The 18761-nt window shown below is 38.1% G+C and overlaps 1 protein-coding gene across 4 annotated transcripts in view; it reads left to right on the forward strand.

Annotated features, from left to right (window-relative positions):
- KCNAB1 (potassium voltage-gated channel subfamily A regulatory beta subunit 1) overlaps positions 1–18761 on the forward strand; it is a 181071-nt gene that overhangs the window by 131310 nt on the left and 31000 nt on the right. For all 4 annotated transcript variants that reach the window (XM_072408008.1, XM_072408009.1, XM_072408010.1 and 1 more), the window contains 4 exons: positions 7580–7624; positions 8959–9003; positions 11576–11619; positions 16867–16953. In XM_072408008.1, the coding sequence (XP_072264109.1) occupies positions 7580–7624; positions 8959–9003; positions 11576–11619; positions 16867–16953 (221 nt within the window). The remainder of the gene's footprint in view (positions 1–7579; positions 7625–8958; positions 9004–11575; positions 11620–16866; positions 16954–18761) is intronic.

Consider the following 18761-nt stretch of genomic DNA (forward strand, 5'->3'; position numbering starts at 1 on the left):
GGGTTCCTTTAGAAATGAGCAATTTGTGACTATTAGGTCATTTTATCTGACAGCAATGATCTTTTTAGCTTTATGTAAGGATGACACTCCCCATTGGCCAGGGGACTGAAGATGGACAACACTAATACATACTGTACATTTATAAAAGTCACATAAAAATGTGTCTGTTATTTATAGTTTGAAATTATACATAATTGAGTGTGACCAAACAACTCCTATTTAGAAATGTAAAAACTCTCCCACAAGTCAAATCTTTCATAATGGTCCTAGGGTTGTCTCCAATCAGAACTCCCAAAAACATCTGCCTAGCCTGATAGTGAACACCTAAGTCCTTTGTTGTTGATCTCTGATTCCAGCCATCTGGACCTTCCCAATGAGCCAGCCCAGAGCTGCAGGTTGGTCAAGTTGGCAGGTGCATCTTGGAGAAGCCAAGTGGCAAGATGCAGAGAGGGAAGAAGGGGGCTAAGAGGCTGTGTGTATGATATTCGTAGGCAGTGAGTGTTTGTGCAACATTAGGTAGAAAGAAGTGGGCTGCACAGCTCTCTCTGCACACCAAGCACAGCAGGGGAGCTGACAGGAGAGACAGGAGATAATATATGGGGGAAAAATTACCAACAGATTGTCAATAGGAATGTTTAGACCATTTCTCAACCTTTTACCATGGGGCAATCATAAAATAATTTTCATGTCTTTAGGGAACCCCTTCTATATTTACTAAATCCACAACTCACAGTACAAAAGTGTGCTGGTAAGTAGGTCTGGTCTGGAGGTACCCTAGTTGATTAATACTGGTTAAGAGCATTATGAATTCTGTAGATAACTGTGTAAAATAAATCTATTTGTCTGCTAATATCTGGTGATATATTTAAAGAAAGAATTAGTTCAAATAGGTCCTTAAACTGTGGAGTAAATACTCAATTATCCAGCTAAAACTATCTATCCTAATATATAGTGCCACAAATTTAAAGCTATTCTGTGTGTTTCTGGGTCCTATTTGCCTGCAGTTTTCATCTTCTAGTGATATGGAGCTTAAAAAGCCCTTTGTTGCGGGTAGGTGAGCAGCAAGAAAGTTTATTTCATACCTGTTTCTGTTTTCTTTTGGTGTCTAAAACAGTCGCTCAGTGCCTTCCACAGGTGCAGCAAACTTCACCTCACAGCCATCATGTAAATAGCAGTAATAGAGATGAGTTTGAAGGGATAAAAGCCCTGAAAAAAAGCATCTCAGAAAGACAAGACACCTAGCCTCCCCAAGCTCAAGAAAAGAATGAGGGGCAAGAGAAAGTTCCCCCTGTGAAATTACCAATAGAAAGAGGTCATTCCCTCTTTTCAGAAGCCAATCAGTGGAACACCTGGAAAGTGAATCATGTTGGGCATGTGGCACAAGAGCATTACCATCTGAGAGGGTGTGTGCTATATGCTTTAAAGCAGGCTGAGATAAAGAAAGTGAATCAAGGATATTAATAATTTGCCATTCTTCACCTAAAGAAGCTATATCCCACATTTTAGAAGGAAAGTCCATTTATTTTCTATTTAGGATCCTCTGGGTCAGTGTCTAGATGGGGACTTGAAGCGAGTCTACACCACAAAGGTCTGGTTGTTGCCCAGCAGTAGTATTACTTTTAGTGTCACGTTGATGAGGGCAGATAAACAGGTGGTCCTGTATCCTGCCCAGATCCTATTTGGAAAAAGGTATCACAGGAGGCAATTTGCCAGGGTGTGGCATCAGTAGCTCTTTTACATAACTGTGCAAGAGGCAAGAGATTTCCTGTCAAGAAATGTGTTAACCCTCAGTAAATGGAACCTAAAAATACTAGGTTCTGTAGTCAGATAGTCTAAGAAGAGCCCAAGGAAAGCCTTTTGAGGGTGTATCCATCTAGATGTCGAAAATAGAGACAAGATTATCCAGATTTCCGACATTTGGAAAAGCACAGTGACACCTTGGGTGATTTCAGTCAGGTAGAGTTTGTGTCAGGCTCTCTGAGATCCTAGTTCGTTCAAACAAAAGTTCCAAGCGATTCATAGAAGTGCAATGTGCTTCTATCCTATGTGCAAGGAATGAGACAAGCAGTGGTGCTGCTTTCAATAAGAGAGCAAGAAAGAAGATCCCATTCCAAACTTTTCAAAGTAAGGAGATCTCTGATGGGCCTAGGTCATTTATGGACCTGAAGGATTTAAATCCCTTTCGCACTAGAAGGTTTTGTATGATAATTTTGCAGATGACCTTGTCTGGCTCATTGGATGATTTCAATAGATCTAGCAGAAGCCTACAGGTCTGTCTCAATTGTGGAAAGCCACCAGACATTCTTCCTGTCTGAGATATTTTAAACACTAGCAGTTCACCTGTTTACCCTTCAGTCTTTCCACATCTCCAAATTTTTTTATAAACATTTGTTACAGTGATAGCCTTGCTGTAATTTAGAGAGTCAGCCTATGTCACTACTTCAACAATGTTCTTTGCTGACAATATCCAAAACCAAGTTGGAGGGTCACAAGAAGACAATTCTGCAAACTCTGATTCTGGTGAACTATCAGAACAGTCAGTGAGGGTCAATGTAGGGAATAGAAATTTGAGGATAATATTCATTATGATGAAATCTAGAACACTTTTTTCTTCGTACAAATTGGCACAAATTATGGTGTGGGCTCAAAGAGTTTTAGAGGGGCGACACTGCCAGCAAAGGCATTAGAATATTATTTTATTATAATTATGCAGGCCAGATATTCTACATTACCAAAAGTGAAACAAAGATTGTTTATTTCCATCAAGTCACAGTCAGGTTTTTTGTTTTTGATGGACAAAGTAGCATCTCAACTTTTTTGTCTCCCTAACTACCAGCCTAGAATCTGTTGGGTGATCATATGAGCAGATCATTTCTCAACCACGAGTGGTTGCTGGGCCTTGCATCTCCAGTTATGTCCAAGTGCCAGCAAATACTGTCCACGAACCTGGCTTGAGAAAATCTTTTTTTCCCCTAAGTTTTAGAATCAGTAGCACTGATCTTGAGAGGTCTTCTAAAAAGGGAGGATTTAGAAAAAGGAATGGTAAATATTTCCCATGGACCGAAATTGGATTGGTGTTAACCCTATTTATGATGGCTATTCCTTTTATTCTTTCTTGCCAGGACTAACTTTTCCATGGCCATTAGCAGCATTCTATCTCTGACTGCCCGGGACTGAATGCCAACTTGCTGGAAGGCACCAAGCATTTGGTTATTCTCTGTGGTGGCAGATAGGCTCAAAGCTTACAAACATCTATAAATAGATGCCACAATATATAGAAAGTTTTTATTTGTATAGCAGGGGTCAAGGTTTTTTTTTGGTTAACCTATCACCAGCACAAGTTCCAGAATGTTCTGCATTCAGTTTCGGACGAGGAACTCGGGGTCAACTTTTTTAGGTCCAAGTGTCAGCCCCCACAACCACCAAGTGGGTGGAACGTCTTTTCCGGTAACAGTTCTTCTACCACAAGTAATTGTGGAATTGAAGCCTTCAGTAAAGTATTCTTTTGAACGTAGGACTTGGCTCTGGTCCTACAAGTTCTCATGGAACTTCCCTTGTATCCAGTCTAGGTCTGCTCAATAGGAAAATGGACTTGAAAGATGGAATTCTTGACTTACTGTGACTACGACAAGCAAGGTTTCAGAACTTTGCATCTCTTGGGAAGGAGTCAGATTGCACCTATCTTCCGGAAATGTATATGCATCTATCATTGAATGTCTTGTTTAAGGTGTATCCTGTGTATCACTCCAACTGAGAAGTAATTCTTTTAGCATAGAGACATTCATTTTCTGAAGTTTCTCATGAAAATTAGGAAGATTTTCTCCATTTATCTACAGAGAAACAATGATTTTATAGTTGTGAATGTTCTAGTCAGCCTCTCTAGCAGTCCTTTATGGAGCACAGAAGTATCTGTGACAGATTTTGCATCCTAGCATTTTTAATACCATGTGGTATGCTTACATCATGAGGGCTTGATTCTGTTGCAGGAAGAAAAGAGACATTAAGCTAGGAAAGGGACAACCTTATAGACTTCATTTACAAAATACCCACAGAAATTATCTGTAAATAATCAGTTGGAAGTCTTCCAACATTCGTTTAGCTTTATACGTTGGAGCTTCAGCCACCTTGGGGCTTCCATTTCGCAAGTGGCTCTTTCTTTTTCCAAATAATTTTTATTGTGAAAAAAAACATCAAACATACAAAAAATAAAACAATCTACAGTATGGGTCAAAGTTATACAACCAAAAATACATGTAAAGTGCAATAATAAAACCATAAACAGGATCATGTGTAACCAAAAGGAACCTGAGTATTTTTATTTTTTTGTAAAACAAAGAAAGGGAATATAGAAAGGAGGGAGAGAAAGGGGGGGGGGGACAATCCGATCAGTTACATAAATCTACTCACATTCAATACATTAACCACCAAAAGTACAAAAGTATACCATTTAGTTAGCAGAGGCTTGTAGTGAAGCGGGTTGAGGGGGCTGCAACAGCTCATTATATTCCACTGATGTAGAGAAATGTAACCAGTGGTACCAAGTCTGGACAAATTTGTCCACTCTCCTGGAATCAGTGGATATCATATCTTCCATATGATAGATGTCAGTTACCCTTCTAAACCAGTGACTTACAGTCAGGGGAGAGGTGCTCTTCCAGCAAGCATGTATACACTCTTTAGCAGCATTTGATTGATGTCTCAAAAGGGAATTCTTGTACACCTTGCGCGAGAAATGAGAGACATAAAGAAGCGCCAGGGCCGGTTTGGCTTTGATATCAATATCCGTAAGTTTAAGGATAATTTTAGCCACTGAGTTCCAATAAAATTGCAATTTGAAGCAACAAATATGCAGCAGTGTGCCCTGAGCTATACCACATCTCCAGCAAAGGCCGTCAGTATGTGGAAAGAGCTTGGCAAGCCGATCAGGTGTCCTTTACCAGCGGGTAGCCAGCTTGTAGTTAGTCTCCTGATATCTAATACATGTAGATGCCTTATGACAAAAGTGCAGCATCTTGTCTTTTTGTTCGTCTGAGAAGCGCATGTTTAGGTCAGCCCCCCACGTAGACACAAAGGGGGGGGATTCAGGGGCATCTATGGTAGACTAGCAAAGTCTGGTATGCATATGAAAGTGTGCCCCTCTGGGAGCGTTTAGAAATACACTAAGGCCCTTATTTATTAAAGTTCTCCAAGGCTGGAGAGAATACACTTTCATCAGTAAAGCTGAGTAATTGAGCAAGTGTATAGCTCTGGAAACTTTAATAAATCAGGGCCTAAGCCTAAGGCGAATAAACAAGCCCTCAGAAGGGACTGCAACACATAAGAGAGTTGTATATGTCTCCGGGGGGACAATGATGGCAGCTCATTATCTGATTGCAAGGTCGGTAAGTGGGCCCATTCCCCACTGTGGAGGAAGTGTATAGCTCTGTAAACTCCAGGTCTACGCCAAGAACGAAATATCGGGTGTCCAGGAGGAAACTCTGGGTTGCGAGGGATATATAGGCGAGGGATATGTAACTACTATGTAACTACTCTCTGGGTGGTAAAAAATGTGCAAACTTTTCTTAGTGTCTAGTCAATCAGAGGATGTCTGGACATAGCGGCCTTAACGGACACCAGTGCCCACACCAGTCAATTGGGGTTTCGGAGCATGCGTCTTCCAACGCCACCCATAGTTTGAATTTAACGTTTGTGCACCAATCCAGTAGTAAGTTGCTTTTTCTAAAGAGTAACTTTGTTTCCAGTGGTGATGTTTGTTGTTTTCTTTCCTCTCCCATGTTATTGCTTGCTACAACCCATTTGTACATGCTGCCAGGAGGAGTGTCAGGAAAATGGAAAATTGTTGTCATACTTACCTGTAATAATTTTCCTGTCCTGCAAACTCCTCCTGACAGCATGTTTTCCTCCCTTATCCTGTCGCGAGCTTGTTACAGAACACCTGTATAGGAGAGGTAGGTTACTTTTATTGCTTGGGTAAAGTGGTCCTGTGGAGAGCAAGGGCCAGAGATTACCCATTTGTACATGCTGTCAGGAGGAGTTTACAGGAAAAGAAAATTACAGGAAAGTATGACAACAATTTTCCATTTTCACACAAATGTGCATTAAACGTCTTATTGCTTATCAGTGATTTTAAAATTAATATAAAAGGTTTCTTTGTCCCTTTAGCTCCTTATTATGCTCCCAGATTTACATATTGAAGGGACTTGTTCTGTGTGTGGAGTCTGTGATATCTCAGTGGTGCTGGGACATCTGTTCTGTTTCAGGCACAGTTGAGTACCGGATGTTAAGCAGTATTTACCATATATAATTTAGTATTTGTGTATAAAAGAAGCAGAATATCTGTATGGCTGTCTGTAAAAGAGAATACAGGTCTACATGGAGATCTGTGTTTATTCACTGATCCAGGCACTAAAGTTATAGGAGCTAAGCTATGTTTCATTTAATTCTTTCTTTCTTTCTCTTCATCTGCCTGTCTTCTTTTCTGTTTATCCATATAACTACTTTGTACAAGGGCCTGGGTTGGCAGCCTGCCACATCTAGCAGATGCTAGAAGGACTGTGTATGAGAAAATACCTGTAGGACTGTGTGATCTCTGTCATAGAGCCCAAATCACACTTCTGCCTTTAAAACTGCATGAATTTTTAATATGTTTTTAAATGCGTTTATGTGCACTTTGTTATGTGCTCCTTGTTTGATGCATGTTTATGCAGTTTTTACTTGATTTCCAGCAATAACCATACTTTCTACATATCGTGCAAGGTCTGCTTTGTCTACAAATTAGACATCAGCTTTAACTCTCAGAAAGACATTATTTTTATGTATAACATTTTTATGAAATGTTATTTTATATTACAAACATTTTATCCAGTAGCAAAGACAGGCTCAGCCCTTATTTATCGTTTTCTCTGGTAATGTTCTCCTTGAAAGATCCTGTAGTTGTAGCTTATATAAATGTTAGTTTCCTGGATTTCATGCTGCTTCAGCAGCCATCTGCCTCCTTTTCTGTCCTTTATCAGCATATAGCAGGGAAAACTCAAAAGCAGTGGTCTCTTTGCAGAGGTCCTACAACCTTTTGCTAACTGTGAACACTCCAATCGTCAAGGAGCATGAACTTTGCAGATTGCCGAGCTGTAGTTCTGATTTAGCCAGGGGGGTTTCAGAGATCTGTAGAGAGACCACTTCTTCCGCAGACCAATGGTTCTTCTCTTCAGCAGGCTGGTAAGAGGGGACAGGTTATGGATGCCTCTAAGCAGTATAACATTCCACACCTTTTGTTTAAATGTACCATAAATGTATTTAGCAGTTTTAACATTTGGGCTTTATTACTTTCTGAAGCAGAGGCCTGGTAGAAGTATGCAGATCAGGAGTTTTGACTTTACTCAGATTAGTAATTCTGAATGTGGGTTTAAAGTCAGTAATTTAGAAATTGCTTAGAGATCCAGACAACTAGTATTTTAAGCAGTGTACATGTCAGACCCAGTATTTCTCTTAACCTTAGAGTCTTTAAAACATATGCAGCTTTCCTCTTTAACAAGCAAACAAGCTCTGAGTGCTTTTTGTAATACTGCTTTCTGTTATCCAGGGCAGAAGTCATCTTGGGAAATATCATCAGGAAAAAATGCTGGAGGTGAGATTACCTTGTTTTCCCTATTCTAGTTTCTGTAGCGGATGAAGGTTAGCATGAGTACAGATACTGCACAGAACAGGCGCCTGTGGAGATTTACTTTCCATGAAAATTACATGGATCTTTTTGCAAGCTCTGTGTTATCAGTTACAAGATTTGCTTTTTAATGAACAAGTCTCCTGAGATGTAAGAAAGCCGCAGGTTCTGTGCTTGTGGCTGCACATGAAAGGAAGATACAGCCAGGATTCTAATTCCGAGTTTAGATCATATTTAGAAAACTGTTATTGTCATGGAAAATATACAGTTAATATTGATGTAGCAGACTGGCACTTAAGCAGATAAAGCATAATAATATTATTAGGTAAGAAATTCATTTCCATCATTTGGTTTAACAGCGGAGCCTGAAGATATTTATGTTTTATGTACAGTAAATTTCCAATCTTAAAAGGAAATACAGTCTTGGTAATTGTCCATCACTTACAAGCATAGTAACCCTCAGCCATCATTCGTGTAACACAAGTCAGTGGGGAAGTCTTTCTAATGGATTGTGGCAAACACCCAATTTGGGTGCATTTTGCATGGCCAAAAAAGTGAACCTAGGCTGACTACCTAGCTTAAAGTGTATGGAATGGCATATTTTTTTTGACAGTTTTGGCTAAAGTAGGGAAGAAAAAGAATCACTGATAGTTTATTCCTGTTTTGTTTTATTTCCTGTTCCTGTTTTGTACCTGTTTGGGGATGCAGTATATACCATTCGTATTTGTTCTGATGATGACAGGTCAAACAGTGAAAAGAAATATAAAGGAAATATATCCAATTTAAAGTGGCTGCCTCAAGCTACTTGCACTTTCAGTGCTCCCAGGAGTGGTAAACCACACCGCAGGTTAGAGCATTTGCACAAGCTGCCCCTGCTGTTGCAGTTGTGGTTCCCCAGCGAAGGAAAAGCAACCACTCAGTCAGAAGCAGCTTGTCACTTCCAGGAATTTGCTATGATCCTCCACAGCCACAAACGTGTGAAAAAAATGTCACTTGTGCAATTGAACCCGCGGTATACCACTGTGGTCAACCCCAAATCTGAAATGACCCTTAAGGTTTAGACACGTTTTAAGCCTTGTGCAAAAAGAAAGGATTTTATTGTAGGTTTGTTTAATGAGATTGCTGAGCTATAAGTAGTTTTTTTTCTCAGAGTATTTTCCTGAGTAACATTCAAAAACATTCTGCTAAATTCAGAACATTTTGCATAATTACAGACCTAGGTTCCCCTATTACTTTGTTGTTAATGTGGAGTCACTGGCAATAGGAAGACCCTACTTCAGAAATGCATTTTTTTCCTACAGGAGATCAAGTCTGGTCATCACCACCAAAATATATTGGGGAGGAAAGTAAGTATTAACCATGTGCTTGCAATGGCGTAGCCTTCCTGGTATATGCATTTATTTGTTTTTAATTGTTTTGCTTAAATCTATGTTAAAGTGTGTCTTAACTCATGATGTGTTTTTTTTAAATAAAAGTTATTTGTATGTCCTTTTCTGATGTTTGATTGTCTGCCTACTCTGTCCCATTCATGAGATATGTCAGTCTATAGGGAATAATAGGAATATATAAGGAATGGGATGTGGTGGAGAGAAAGTAAATGTATGTAGCTAATCATGTTTCAGTGAAAAACTAATACCTTCTATTAAAAAAAACATTTCCAGGTACACTTTAAGATATGCTATAGAGGAGATATATTGTTCAGTATTCCCCTGATATAAAAAAGGTTTGACTATTTTTGTATTTGAACATGTTTATTAGTTGATAAAAAGCTTGTGTGTGACCATGGCATTATGCTGCCCATAAACACAACAAAGTAGTTATGGGATTTGGCTGTTTTCAGGCAAGTCTTATGTTTTCAGGATAACTTGAAGCAGCCTGTCTTGAATGGTAAGATAAGATAAGATAATTGGCAAGAACACCTTCCATCTCCATCAAGCCTACAGTGCCAAATGATCTGCGGGCACCCTAAAGCTACGTACACACGTCAGATTTTTATCGCCCGATAATCGGCATCGGCCAATTATCGGGCGAAAATCTGCCGTGTGTACAGTCGGTGTCGTCCATCGTCCGGACGACCGACCTGCCGGATCCACGGACGATGGACGACAGCCGATCGTAATGAAAGTGAAGGGGAGAGCGCGCAGCAGGGTGCCGCTCCGTCGCTCTCCCCCTCCCCTCTCCATAGAGCATGAACGGTGCTGTATGTACAGCACCGTTCATGCATCGTGCACTCCCTTGTCGTTGGAAAGGATCGTGAAAGATCCTTTCCAACCACAAAAATTGGCAGTGTGTACGCAGCTTTAGAAATTGAACGCAGCAGTGATGATGTTTACAGAATTCACACCATGCCAATGTCAAGCTTTGCATTAACATAGGCGTGTTACCATGCTTTATGTTCAAGAATATTATGTGTTTTGTTAAGCTAGCCTATTAAGTTTGAATAGGCTGCCAGTGTACAGGAAACAGCAAACAAAAAAGTGAATCCATTAATTTTTCCAGCACAGTGCACCAATATAGCACGGCAGTGCATTACTGTATATTGTTCTGTGCTGCAACATATGTTATCTTATTTATTATTACACAGTTATTTTTTTAGCGCCAACATATTACGAAGTGCTTTACAAAGCCCATAGACATGTCACTAGCTGTCCCTCAAAGGGACTCGCAATGTAATCTTCTTACCATGATGTCATTAACACAGTCTAAGGTCAATTTTGGCAGGAAGCCAGTTAACCTAACTGCAAGTTTTTGGAATGTGGAAGGAAACCGGTGTACCCAGAGGATACCCATGCAAACATGGGGAGAACCTGCAAACTCCATGCAGATAGTGTCCTGGCCCAGACATGAACCTGGGATCTAGCACTGCAAAGGCCAAAGTGCTAACCTCTAAACCACCATGCTGCCAATATCTTAGTGTGTTGAGATGCTGTTCAGAATGAATGGCACCACAGTGCAAAAGTGTGATTTGGCCGAGAGTGATAGGCCAATCTTTTCATTGTTCAGTGGCTATATTTCAAAAGACAGAATACTTGCAGTGTGATGATTTGATTTACTAAAGGAGCAGAGGCTGCTCATTTAGAAAAGGGAAGGTAGATAAAAAATGTAACACTGTAATAGCATAAATCCTTTTTTTTATTTCCCTTAAACAAGATTGGGTATTGAAAGTGGACACAACTTTTCTTGTTTTCCAACTATCATTTTGGTAAATAGGTGACCTCTGCTCCTATAGTATATCATCCCCACTGACTGTAAAATCACCCATTTGACCTTATACTAAGTGGAACCGAATGTGTAGCTCTGAATCTAGGTAAAACATTCCAAGTGATTGCAATTAGAATGGACATGGAGAAAGCAGGAGCAGATGGTAATACCATGGTGGGTCAGAATGTCAGATATAATATTGTCATATCAGGCATCTATTATTCACATTACTATTCAAGTAAATACCAACTGGTAAACCAACTCCATGAATACAGCTGTTTTATTGTTGCTTTTATTTATCTATATGTTTTTTCTTTTGTTTGTTAAACAGTTTGTAACTAACCTGTTTAGGAAATTATTTCAGCTAGAACTCCCTGTTCTAATTTTTCGTGCAGAGTTTATGAGAATACAATAAACAATTATTATGGTTCTGCTTTAGAAAAACAATAAAAAAGAAATCATAGTACTAATCAAAGATAATAAGGAAGTCTTGCATGCTGCATTATACAGCCTGATTATTCCCCCGAGAAGTAGGCAACATAGTGAGACCATTACAAAGCATTTATAACAAGTGTATAATGGAGTTCTCTGGTCTGAACTTAGTGTAAAACATTAGAGATGATAACATTGATTATTTTGTCTTTTCTTAGCTATGTGGCATTAGGCAGGGTTGGGAAAATGAGGAGTTTTGTTATTGATCTGTGAGTATTTTTCTAGAGCGGAAACAGAAAGAGGTCTATCGAGAAAGCACATCATTGAAGGTAATTTTCTTTCATATGAATGTTGTCTGTATTATAAGTAAATTAATGTACGTTAGCTATTCTAAATATTATATTAATTAAAAAGTAAATTAAAATGAAACTACTTATATATGTACTGAATGGGATTCAATGCATGTGATTTAAACACAAAAGAATAATATGACTATACAGACTTCTGTGGTCTTTATAAAATGTTTACATTTTTGTCTGTTTTTTTTTATTCTATTATTTATTTATTTTTATTCTTTTTATTATTTATTCTATTTCTTTCACTGAAGCAAAAGAGGGAATTGGAATATGCAAAGTTGGGCAGAACTCCCCAAAACTCCAAGTAATCAGGAGCAGAGTGAGGAAATATGGCAGAAAGAGCTCACTAATGGATTATCCAATACATACAGTAAAATAGACTATGGGCAGAATTTACCTGCTGGGCTCCAGTTATACCTTCTACTGAGAATAAAATTAATTTTACCAAATTAATTTTATTCACTGAAACCTCTTGAGCTGATTCTGAACCTAACCTGAGCTAAGCTTGTTGCCCCTGCTGTTCTCTTTGCTATCTCAGCAGGTAGTGCATGCACTCCCACCATCAGCATGATTTATTATTTAAACCTGAGCATGGTATATTGTAAATTTTTCTAATAAAAAGGTATTGCTATAAGATAAAACTGCAATGCTGGCATTCCTTTAGATGTGCACAATTTTATCAGCTATGAAATTCCCAGTATAATGAACGTCCTTACTGAGTATATATTTTAAGCATAATAATGTATATAATGGTGATTAATACAACAGCTATATAAAATGGCTTCTGCAGCTATATTTAAATTATAAAAGAGGAACACTAGCCATTTTAACAAAATGGTGAACGAATATTTTGTATAGGTCTGTAGAACCTATACTGCAGCAATCCAGTAACTCCAGCAATCTTCTTGTGCACTGCTTAACTCATAGGGTTCAAAGAATATAAACCCTATCCTATGACAATATAGAGTTATTTCTGTGTTTAGTAACTGATGGCATTACATTGATAGCTAGGCTTGGATTCTTAGAGTCTGCTTTTGTTGCAGTACATTACTAATGTGCTTGTCCCAAATTGTGCAGACTTTAATATCTCTGAAATTTCTTCTAAAAATCAGTGGCCAGTGTAAGCTAACCCAAAGGGAGTAAAGGAAGATTCAGGCAGTGTACGATTCTGATGTTGAATGAAGAAGCATCCCTGGCATCCATCCAGATGTGCTCTTTCTTATCTCTTCAAAAGACTTTAGGCATGAACATTTTAATGGATGTAGTTGGGTTTGCACACTCAGCAGACAGTGTTATCAGGCAACAGAAAGAAAGTTGAAAATCCCAGTAGAATTTGCAGGAGAAAGGTAAAAGTAAACTGAATTCATACATACAGTATGGAGCAACCCCCTTGCTAATGGATATGGTATATAGTACATTGTTATCAAATGCTGCAGTAGTTTTACCCGTAAAAATCCTTGATTTGGTTGCATTTGTACTTCTGTTACTTTCAGTATATTCGCTTTTTATGGGTTATTTAGGGTGATTTTTTTCCTTTGGGTTATAACCCAGAGTAAATTCTCCTGAAGGGTTTACCCCTTCATAGCAGCTTCATAACCTGGAAAGCAATTATTAACACAAGAGACAATACAATAAAACAGAAGTATTTTTACAACTGAAACTTCAAACAATCAGCTTTTCTCTCAGAAAAATATTCAGCAATTTGATGCTTCATCAGTAGTGCAGGCAGTTATAAATATCCAAAATAATACACATTCTCCTGATTTGCTCAGCTTGCCTAGGGATGTTTTTTTCATTTCATGCCTATTTGGTGCCACAATACAAAGATTCAGCTGCTGTATGACTGGTCCTGTGCATGTGATGTATGTACTAAAGAATTGCTTCAGAGTAGAACTATGGCTTCCTATGAAAACTGTAATAAGGATATTAGAACTAACAGTTTTCTACTAGCCATGGACATAAATGTTCATCCTACCAGTAAAAATACCTAATGCAGTTCTCTGTGATGGTGTGACAACAATGCTGCACTGATCCTGGGCTCATAGCAGTGTGGCCACTTTTATGTAGGCTGTTCTGACTTGCACTACAGAGAGATAGAAAATGTTGGAGGGGTGTAGCTTCTAGCATTGTCATTGCTGATTCACAAGCCTGAAGCTTGTCAGCTAGCACCCAGCAACACTAAGTCCTACTCACTGCTTCCTTGATTGACAGCACTTCTAAAACCCCCCACTTTGAGCTAACATGTTTAGCAAGGGAGAGAAAACATAGAACAACTTGGCTCCAATTTGAGGATTCTGTGCATAACTGGAGTTGTTTAGGGTGGCATATAGTTGTATTTTAATGCTCAAAACAAATTCAGTGGGTTAAATCTGCACAGTTTCTCTGCTTTACCAAAAAAATGCTTTTTTACTGCACGCTGCTTTTCATTTAATAGCATTTAGCATTTACCAGCAGCTGCAGAAAATCAGATTAGGTTTACCTTGTATCTTGGCTAATGGACATCAAGCATCATCTAGCCATTCCTTTCCAGTTGAACTTTCCTGGTCTGTTCCTTTAACAGGAGTTCTAACCTTTTTCCTGCACAAAACTTTAAAAAACATATTTTGGCTTGATGTACACTTTAATTTAGCCAGTTCAATGGCTGATTGTCTTTGGGTTTGCAGATCCCTGCAAATCTATTGTATAGGCTATCTTTAGAGCCTTCAAGCATATGAGTAGTCATTTAGTTCTGCCTTGAATATAAATACTGGTTGCACAACCTAAATGCTTCTTTAGGGACTTTTTGCTGTAAATATGTAACAAATATACATATATTGCTAGAAATGCACTGTACCAGCATGGTAAACAGCTTTGCTGCTCAAGGTTGTCTTCAATGGTTTGCTCACAGTTAGTCCTAGAAATTGTTTTTAACCACTACTACTATATGTGGCAAGGACTGACATCTTTGGCACCACCTCTACCTGAATTCTTTGGACTTAATGTAAGCTGAGATTTTCCCTCGCAGGGAACAGCCACATGTGTGCACATACTCACCTTTCTCTTTCTCCCCCTCCATTTGGTACAAATAATCAAGGATTGAAGAGCTGCAGATCTCACTGTAGTCACAGCTTACTAGGGCTGGAGACTCTCTCTGGGCCCTTAACTGACAGAGCGTGGCCAAACACTAAGTATCAACATTGCCACATAAAAGGGAGTAAAAACATGCACTGCACAGATCTATGTGGCCAGAGATGTGTTTGTCCTGGTGGACACATGAGGACTAAAAAGGTCATGAACTGGATACAGATGTTCTTAATAGGTAGTGTTTCTTATTGTTTGGTTATTGTCCGGACAGTCAATGGGCTACAGGCTCACCAATGACCCACTATAAGTTAGACTTCTGGAGAATACCACAACTGTAACATTTCCTGTGCACTCTCTCTGAGAGCTTTGGCTTCATCCAACCACATACAAATGTTCAATTAGTGTGTGATGGTCAGGAATAAAATCGCCACACTTTGTCCTTCTTATACTCTAAACTGAACTTGGTACCCCGGGACTATTCTTCGTCATTTCTCAGATCATGGGAACAGTATCTGGGATACTCCTTGAATGAATTTACAAATCCTTCCTAAGCAGTAAATTCTAAAAGATGAGTTACGATCTCAATGATGTAAAACACCAGAAAGGTTCCACACTTTCTTCCTGTCTGTATCAAATTTGTGTTGGCTACGTGGGAATGAGTTTGGTGCTATGTTGCACCTTTTTTGGTCCTGACTAGAAATTTGCCCTTTTTGTGACAGGATCACACCTCTTATACAAAAACTTACTATTCACTAAATCCCCACTGACCTTGGCTACTTCCTCTAACATCACAACACTATTTCAGCAATAGATTATAGTAAGTCTATTCTCCAACACTTCATAACTGCATCAAACTCTTGTATATCCACTCTATGGAATCTACCCTCCCTCTGACGGTTGGGCTTTGGTTGCCTAAAGTGAATGATATAATGTTAATGGAAGACCCCCCCTGCTAGCCTGAAAAGTTCCTTTAAGAAAGTTTAATGAAACTTGGGGATGTTGGATATGTTATAGGGACACCCCTGAATTCAACTGACATCTGAACACTGGTTCATGTGCTACTTAAAATGGTATTGGATCCTGAATGCAGAGATGTGGACTTTTTGTTGAGTTGGACTTCCTGTAGGATCCTAATGAGTTACCAAAAATGTTAAACTTTTTTGTTTTCTTTAAATACTACATATTGTTTATACTTTTGCTCTTTGTTTTGGATTGTATTTCTTGTTAACCATGTTTTTTTATTTTCCTTTTACCTCTGTTACCCATCTCTTTTAATGTCTAGACACTGTTTGTTTTATATGAAAAATGTTAAAACAAAAAATTGATATAGAAACAGTGTGTTGGGTTTGTTTTGATAAACCAGCTAAACCTGATAGAAAGCTAGATAACCAGGATATGAATAAGTCAAGCAATGGCAACCCATATATAATTATATGTACTAATTGATTGAAGTTGTAACATAAGCAATGGACCTGATTGTCTGTGATTGATGGAATCAGTACTTTGTGAGCTGAGAGTAATCTTTGTTTATGTTCAGCCTGCCTGCACAGTGTACAGAGCAACATTTTTTCAAGCCAGGAAGGAAGGCATTGGGAATCCCACCAGATGCTCCCTTCTTTCCATAATTAACTGTTTGGAATCATATAGAAAATAAAATGGGCAAGACCTAGCAAAACATACGCAAGAGCTTTTTCAAGCAGTTTATTCTTTAATAAAATATGTGCAGTTCAATAAAGAAACATCCATTTATGATCATAAAACTTGAATCAAGAACTTTTTGAATCAAGAAAGAATATTGAACAGATGCACCTAATCCAATTTTGCGGACATATTGCAGTATACAGTGTGCATTGAAGACTACACAGGCAGGCTACATCGCAATCCTCAAAGTGTAGGGAAAGGGAAAAGTAAAGGTTTATACTTGCATTTATGTTTCATGTTCCTTATTGAAAAACCTAAATAATTTTAAAAGTACAGTTTTTCTTTACATAGACCTTATTTTGTCCTTGAATGTATGCATGACAGGTGTCCTTTAGTTTCCTTTGTCATTTAAAATACCCTTTAGAGAGAGCAAATCAGGATTTTCTCAGATTTCTGGTAAAAACCTTATTTCAGCTGTTCTCTCACCATATGTTTTCATTTTTGTGCTGCTTGTAGGATTAAAAGGCTCTCTGCAGAGGTTGCAGCTGGAGTATGTGGATGTGGTGTTTGCAAACCGACCTGATAATAATACCCCAATGGAAGGTTAGTATGAGATGATTAATTCTACTTTACAGAATGTACTTCTGTCACCTGAATCAAGAGAATTAAATTCTGCTTATGAAGAATATAGGACAGACATCTTGCCATTGATAAATAGCAAGGGCATGCTATCCCAAAGCCTTTCTCATTTTCAAAATAATAAATGTAATAACAGCAAAATGATATCCATTCTAGGAAGAAGGAAAACTACGTCAAGAGATCATCACTGTTCTATTTCCATTTGATGACAGTAGAATTTATTTATATGTGACCTCTGCAGAAAGCTATTATCTCTTCTACTAAATATTGTATTCCAGCTTAATCAGGAAGAATCTCTGCTGAAATTTCAGTAATATTAATATAAAATTAATCACACACATGATCTTTTTCATTACCAAGCATTGCTGTGCTAACAAAGTGACAACCTAATAAAAATGCAGAGCTGTGCTGGTCACATTGTTTAAGTTTGAAAGCAATGCAGCAATGCATATTACAACATGCATTACAACATCATTGTTTGTCCTAGTGGAACTATTTTCAAATACTGTATTGGTTTTGATGTATTATTCTTTAGATTTTTATTTTTCATTCCCCTGCATTGTATCACTAGATAGCGGTCAGACTCCACTGCAGGGTATATGTGCTAACAGAAAGAACAGGATGCCCTTCCATTGTCCATTTGGAATGTAGCTTTCACCAGGATGTTCTGTTGCTATTGTGTAGGTGGAGATTCTGCCTTTAACTTTTGGCAGGAGTACCTGGATCACTAGGTAAATGGATCATTCAGTAGGTAACAAAAGTCACATGAATGTATTTCAAGCATTTACTTGATCAGCTTAGATTTAGTTTTGATTGTATTTTACCATTTAATTCTTGTTTACCAGCAAAAGTGTTTGTGTTGTGGTGTCAGGTGAGAGTAGTGTCAGTTCATTAAATGTATAAATTATTTTAATATGTTCATTATTTATTTAATCTAACAAGAATTGAAGTGAACATGAAATTAATCTCTACAAGCCTTTATTTTACCATGAAGCATTATTTATTTCCATGAATATTTCATCAAAAATAGCAAATACTGCACAGTACTGAAAATATCACATGTGTTATGTTATAGTGAATAACCCTACTGCCATTTTGAGGCATAAGCAATGGGGTTTAGGGATTGGAGTACAATTACCATTATTTTATATATGTTACATATAACAGTATCTGCCTAATCATAAACATTCAGCTCATCAGCAGAATTAATTTCTTTATTACAATCAGCACCTAAATATAATGAGTGAATTCAAACTGTGAATGACCTTTTAAATAAGAGGATATATACACAGCTTTAGATCATGTTCGGAAGATCATATTCTTCCCTGAACAATTATGTTAGAATGGTGGCATCAATATTACAAACACAGAAAAGCCAAATATTATGTTTATTATTATCTTGAATTTATATACCACCAATGTAGCAACTTGAAGAGTTCATGTCACTATTAATCTCTCAGAGGAGCTCACAATCTTATGTCTCTAGTCCCCATAGTTTAAGGCCAAAACCTGCTTTAGAGTTATGGAGTGTCTGGAGGGAAACCATCCTATATGGCAATAAACAATAAACAATTGAATTGTAAAATTAAAAAAAAACATACCAATGCAATGTTTGGGCAAGGAAAAACCTTGGGATGGAGGTGACAAAGGAAAGCTGAAGTGTGGGTACATGAGAATGCTTTAAACACTTTCCTAATACAGTTATTATGTGCTGGAAGGGTTTTTAGCTTTTCTTGTAATTCAGATTTTTGCATCTGCTTTACCATCTGCTG

The sequence above is a fragment of the Pyxicephalus adspersus genome, chromosome 4 (assembly GCF_032062135.1).
Source record: "Pyxicephalus adspersus chromosome 4, UCB_Pads_2.0, whole genome shotgun sequence".
In the NCBI taxonomy this organism is placed as follows: Eukaryota; Metazoa; Chordata; class Amphibia; order Anura; family Pyxicephalidae; genus Pyxicephalus; species Pyxicephalus adspersus.